The sequence below is a fragment of the Lutjanus erythropterus genome, chromosome 10, assembly GCF_056507025.1.
Source record: "Lutjanus erythropterus isolate fLutEry1 chromosome 10, fLutEry1.hap2, whole genome shotgun sequence".
Classification (NCBI taxonomy): Eukaryota; Metazoa; Chordata; class Actinopteri; order Lutjaniformes; family Lutjanidae; genus Lutjanus; species Lutjanus erythropterus.
In genome coordinates this window covers 34,336,221-34,342,220 of record NC_139326.1, presented here as the reverse complement: position 1 = coordinate 34,342,220, position 6,000 = coordinate 34,336,221, and the positions used below count along the sequence as shown (strand labels likewise).

General features: G+C 44.4%; 1 protein-coding gene across 1 annotated transcript; it reads right to left on the bottom strand.

The window, feature by feature from the left end:
• Positions 1–219: 219 nt before the first annotated feature.
• Positions 220–5,163, bottom strand: bmp10 (bone morphogenetic protein 10). The gene is made up of 2 exons (XM_084729617.1): positions 3,588–5,163; positions 220–3,096 (listed from the first exon to the last, which is right to left on the bottom strand). The coding sequence occupies exons 1-2, from the start codon at positions 3,994–3,996 to the stop codon at positions 2,024–2,026; spliced, it is 1,482 nt and encodes a 493-aa protein (XP_084585743.1). The 5' UTR covers positions 3,997–5,163; the 3' UTR covers positions 220–2,023.
• Positions 5,164–6,000: the final 837 nt, after the last annotated feature.

Here is a 6,000-nt window from a genome sequence, read left to right as displayed (position 1 = left end):
AATGTTTTGTGTTCTCTGCACTGGAGCACTTTTGCACTAATAGTCACCTGTCTACCACAATCTAGTCCTTAAATTGCTAAATGCATCTTTCTGTATTTTTTCTGTCTGTCTGTCTCTTAGTCTTTCATTTTCATTTTCATCTTTGGCGTTAATTCTGCTACACAATTTTGCAATTCAACTTTCTTAACCACAAAGACATAATCGAAAGTTTTTACACATTTCAGAGCATGAATCTGATCTGTATCCTTTATTTGTCTTCAGTCAGTGAGTTGGTACATGAACAACACGATAGTCTTGCAGTCTGATTTAACATTCACAGAAGATTTAGTGAGAACAGAAAGAGATACTGGAGTCCAGATCTTTGTTTGGTTTTTGTTCACATTTTCTCTTCACAAACAGGTTTTCCATCACAGCCGCCTGCATCTGCTGGCTGTCAGTGCGAGCAGCAGGCCATCCATTTTGTTCATTAGCGAGCCTTCCACTCAGTTTCCCATGGTTCTTTGTTTGTGTGTCATGTATGAACTATGACCTGTGAGCTGATACTGTTAGACTAAATGATCTGAATGTCAGCAATGCATTGTATCACTGGTCTAGCAGCTTCTTCCTAAAATAATGGAAAGGAGAGTTGACAGAAGATCATCTACAATTATGTGTGAAAAACATCACTGTGGCATTTTTGTTCCAATATTTATGTTCATCTTGATGTGAGATCATCCTAACATTTTGAATAATGCTGTGTAAACTATCAGCAATTCATTTATAGTTCAGGACACTCTTCATTTTACAATTTGTTAACTAATTGTTTCTTTAGTGTTTTAGAAACTGTTACCATTACTCTTCCCAACAAAATTAATTTTGTGCTGCAAATGCATTGTCATGGATACTAAGTAACTTACAAATGTACATATATAGTTATCTACTCTGTTGTAAAAATTAATAAATTAGAACAATAAATAGACTCTTATTTGACACAAGCAGCAGAGGTATCAAAAGGCTTTTAACAAAAGAAACTGTATTTCTGTATTTCCTTTCGGTATCCATAAAGAGAATGCAACAAGGTGTCCCCTTTTCCACTCCATTTTGTCCAAAAAGTGATGGAGTCATCTGCAGAGTTGGAAATATGTTAGGGGCAAATGGTGCTAGGTCACTGAGTTGAGCTGGTTAAGATTGTTTGTTGCCTAAGAATGTTCCTGTCCCGCTCCCCCATCCCACCATCTTAAAAAAAGTTGCCCAGAATGGCATCCAGTTCTCCAAGCCTGAGTGGTGGCATACATGTTTCTCAAGCCCCCACACCTTGCTATCGCTGTAGCCTGGGGGAGTGGAAAAGAGGCATGTGAAGTGGGAAACGGGGTTGGGATAGATAACCCTGCCACTAGGACCCCTGCACAGCGCCTACGTATCAGGAGGCTGCAGGAGGCAGGAGGTGGGCCTGGAGAGTTCATGTCTTGTCAGGTTGCCTCTGGGAGGTCATTTCGCTGCGCCAGGACACATGAAGTGCTGATTAGTGTTCGCAAGTGGGGAAGCCAGAGATAAGTGGAGAGGAAGACAGATGTTGGGGGAAGGAGAGGGAGGAGGACAACTGGCCCACAGGTTCCCACCAAGCCGCACACACTGTGTGATCGGTTCAGTCTTTCGAGAAATCTTTTATTCTTGTTGGCATGAGGACACACCTTGGAATCACCAATTGCAACATGTTGAGAGTGGATGAGTGGCAGACTGTCTCTCCAATGTCTGACTGATGGCAACTGATATTCAAGCCTTTGGCCATGTAAAATGAAGTTCTTGTTTCTGTTTTGCAGTTTAAAACAAATACCTGTCCACACTCATTCATTTGGAGCCCGCAGAGTTTCATGAATAGTGAATGTCCACTTCCATTATGATTGAGTAACCCTTAGAGAGTTCAACAATTGTCCTTTAGTTGAAGACAGTTTGGGCTCATCTCCTCTTTCAGGTTATTGCTAGTTCTCTGTCTTTTCTCTTACTGTAAGACTTTACGCAGAGTTAAACTCTCTCAGAGCATTGACTATCTGCAGCCACACTCAGCCACCACCATGCCTTCAAACTTGTACTTGTAGGTGACCACGCCTGTGTCATCCAGGTACAGCAGGGAGATGGGGTCCAGCTTGGTGGGCACGCAACAAGCTCTTGCCGCCTTCTGAGGACTGTTGATGTTAACCAATGTCTGGACAATGGCATGCTTGGTGGGTGTGACGTGCTTCGTCAGTGGGAAGGAACAAATGCCAGTGCACTCAAAGGCATCGTACCCAGTGGGTGCGAGGATCCAACTGTCCCACCCAATATCTTTGAACTCCACATACAGAGATTGTTTCTTGCAGTGGTTTCCCTTGGCATTGCGACGAATGCGGGATGCTGTGTCGTAGATCATATTGGAGCGCATTTGGATGAGGTCCTCTTCATCTGGCTCATCTTCTTCAGCTCCCTCATCCCTGTCCCTGCCAAGCTCCCCCCACAGCCCATTCAGGCCTGTCCCCAAGTCATTCTGGAGAACCATGTTAGACGTTTCGTGGTCAATCATCTCGTTCAGCTCACGCTTGTCATCACGATGATCGCTACTTTGGTCATCAGAGAAAACAATCAGCAGAGGTTTGTGTTTCTCCTCAGGGCTAGTGTCAATCTTCATGTCCCCCTCAGGTGGATCCCCGGCTTTGGTGTCCTCCGTCACACCTTGAATGGAATCTTCACTAACCACGCTGGCAATGTGCACTTCCAACTGATGCGTAGTGCCACGGTCAGATCTGCGCCAGCGTTGAACAGCAGCAGTGAGGTCAAAGGCTTCCCAGCCATTATCTGTGCCATAAACCTGTCGCGAAGCCAACTCCATCAGCTCTATTCTCTCTCCAAATCCATCACCTCTGACAGTGTCCTCATCAGTTTTGTTGTCTTCTCCATCGTGTGATTCCAGTTCATATATAGTGACCTTGCGGTCGATACCAGCGTAGAGGTGGCGGTCGGTCTGGACAAGGGTGTAGAGGCGAAGCTCAGCTGCTGTGATGCGTTCATGATGTGGGACTGACACATTGAAGAGGAGTGGGTGACGCCTCACCCCTCCAACACCCACTACACTGGGAGATGAGTCTGGGGAAGACAGATGAATGGCTAAAGTTAATCTCCTTTCTTCTTTCTGCAACATATCCTATCTTAACCCAAACTAACTCTATTAAAGATTTCGTATCCAATTTTATTCCTAATTGTAAAATACTGGAAGATGTTCCATTTCAGAATAACAATAACATTTTGATGCAAACATTGCTTTGCAAAGGGAAGTAACGAGGAACAGGATCATGACTAATGTTTGAATTTACCTGACTAATTTGTGTCTGTACATACCCAAAGCTATGGTCTACTTTAAAACTGTACATATATACAAGAAGACCGTTGTTCTCACTTCCTCTATTTACATTCTTTGGCCTGCTGGACCAGCAATGTGATGAAGGAGAATACAAATGATATTTGGTGGAAAATGTCATAAAAATATTTCAATGACCTTTGCAGCAACTAAGAAAGAAAAAGTGGTTCTCGTTTTTAATCAGTCTATATGATCAACATATGGAGCAGAGAATCATTACCTTCATTTTTGAAGCTGCGGATGATGTTGGCACTGGGCATGGCAGAGTGGTCATTAGCGAAACGGTTGTAGATCTCCATCATGTACTCAGGTGGCTCCTCTCGAAGGCTTCCAGGGGGCAAGGGAGGAGGACCCAAGCCGGACAGGTTGAAAGTCCGCAGAAACTGTTCCTTCAGGCTCTCTGGCAGGTTCTGCATGTTGGTGTTGTCGTCTTGCTCCAACAGAGATGGATCCACCACTCCTCCATGCCCGTCTCCCAGCCCCGGATCGGGGCGATGCCTCTGATGGGTGCTGGAGATCGGGCTACTCTGACCACAGCGAGGCTGCTGGAGCAGCAGGATGGAAAACAGCAAGAGCAAAGTCTTGGAGCTGCAGATGGTTCCCAGTTGAGAGACCCAAATGCTCGCCATGGGAAAAACAATCGCAGCTTTCTATTTTATGCCCTCTGGGGTTATCTATGGATGGACTGATGCAAGAGTAAAAGAAAAAAGTTATTGTGATCCCTGAACACCTTAATCCAGAGGTTAATTTAAATTGTGGTCAGTTCATCTGCAGGCTAAGAAATTTCTGGTTCCCTGGTGGTAGTCAATGGTGCTGTTGACCCTTGCACTGACCAGTATGAGCCTCTCTGCAGGAGTGTGTATTCCTGCTGATCTCCTCCAGATCTCACAGCATTTATTCTCATGCACACCTTTTGATGTCCTTTGCCACAGGGCTGCAGTTCCAGTGACAGGGTGGCCGAGGCTTGGCTTTGTCCGTCCGAGTCATCTCTGTTGTGTCCTCTCCTCTGTCCTTCTCTCTCTGTGCTCTGCTCTCTTCTCCCTAGCTCTTTCTTTCTGTCTCTTATCTATGATATGGTGGGCTCTGCGTTGCTCAGTGCTTATGGTCTCATTGCTGATGTGTGTGTGTGTGTGTGTGCGTGCGTCCTTGGGTGATGCACATAAGCGTGTTATCTCACAACTTAATGAGGATCTTGTAAACACTGTCCTGTAGCCTCTTCCTTGTGGAAGTGCTATTTTGTTTGGGTGGGTGCTCCAGGGTTGATATTCTTCATTTGTTTATTTGCTTTGTAAATGGTGGAGTTCTGCAAGCTGCTGTCTAGGCTCCATTGACCATTTCTTTTTGACAAAATACACCAAGGGTCTGTTGATATAGTTGAATGTAACAGGATATATCTATTAGACAACTCTTGCCCAAATGAAATTGAAATGCAATGAGGTGTGAGGCCTTAATGATAGGAGATGAAAGATACTGAGCTGATGCTTGAGAACATTTCAAGCTCCTCATCATGAAGACAACAGAGTAGTACAAAATAATCCTTCATGTTCTCTCAAAATGTAAATCACCGCCTGTTGTGTTTGCTGAAATGTTAAGTGTGTACTTTCTCTTCTGGTAAGTGGACAATGTGTCTGAAATGGGTTATCTGGGCACAAGAGGCTGTTTTAAAAATGCAAGGGCAAGGATGTAAAACCAGAGTTCAACATCAGCCATTACCCTAGGGCCAAAAATGTTCTCAGTGGTCAATAAATATTCCATGTAGGTGGCCCCCTGTGGCCACCAGGTTTTATCCCCGTACTGCAAGCCTTTGCCAACACATTTACAGTTCTACAAACATCCTGATTCATTTGCATCCTTTATTTCAAGATTCTACAAAAACAGCAAACAGCATTTGATGTCAGCTTGCTACAGATATGTCAGGGCTACTGAAATGTAAGTTTACTAAAGGCCAGTTTGTGCATTGAACCAACGCCATATCCACACTGTACCTATGGCGTAGCCGCATTTCCTACACCGTAGTCTGATGTGCACCTTCCCAGTAACGTAGCCACATGTTGCAGACGCAGACTGCAACAGCTGTGATTGGTCTGCTTGGTCACTGCGCATTTTCTGCACAGCGAATTCACCCTTCTTATGCCTCGATCCGTTCAAATGTCGTAGTCCATGTCTCCTCCGCCATCTTCTTTCTTCTTTGCATTGCAGTGCTTTCGGTAAAAGTAATTGTTGTTCGACATCTATTAGCTTCACCTCCAACAAGACACACTCTGTTTCAGTCAGCATTGTTACAAGTGCAAGAAGAGGGAAGAAGCTCACTACAGTGGCATAAAGATCCCACCACTGAGTAGAGTTTGGGGGCATATTTGTAGAATGACACACACGCACCAAGCATAAATGCTCACAACAGCGTAGACCACTTGCTTCAGCTACACCACAGGGTCGCAACGTTCCTCATTTAGCTGAGAACTCTAGCTTGTTTTCATTGGAAATGATACTTACAGGGAACACCACATAACAAACCCCCAACTCTTGCATTAAATTGCCTTTTCTGTATTGTTTTTACATAAGTTTAGTCTACATTTGGGCCTCCAAAAATGTACTTTGGCCACCAAATTTAGGGGCTTAAAAAATATTAGCAT

Bases quoted from the DNA above. Each gene is read 5' to 3' on its own strand.
- bmp10 (XM_084729617.1), bottom strand. From the start codon at position 3,996: ATGGCGAGCATTTGGGTCTCTCAACTGGGAACCATCTGCAGCTCCAAG. The intron at 3,097-3,587 runs GTAATGATTCTC...TGTCTTCCCCAG, and splicing joins CCGCAGCTTCAAAAATGAAG to ACTCATCTCCCAGTGTAGTG.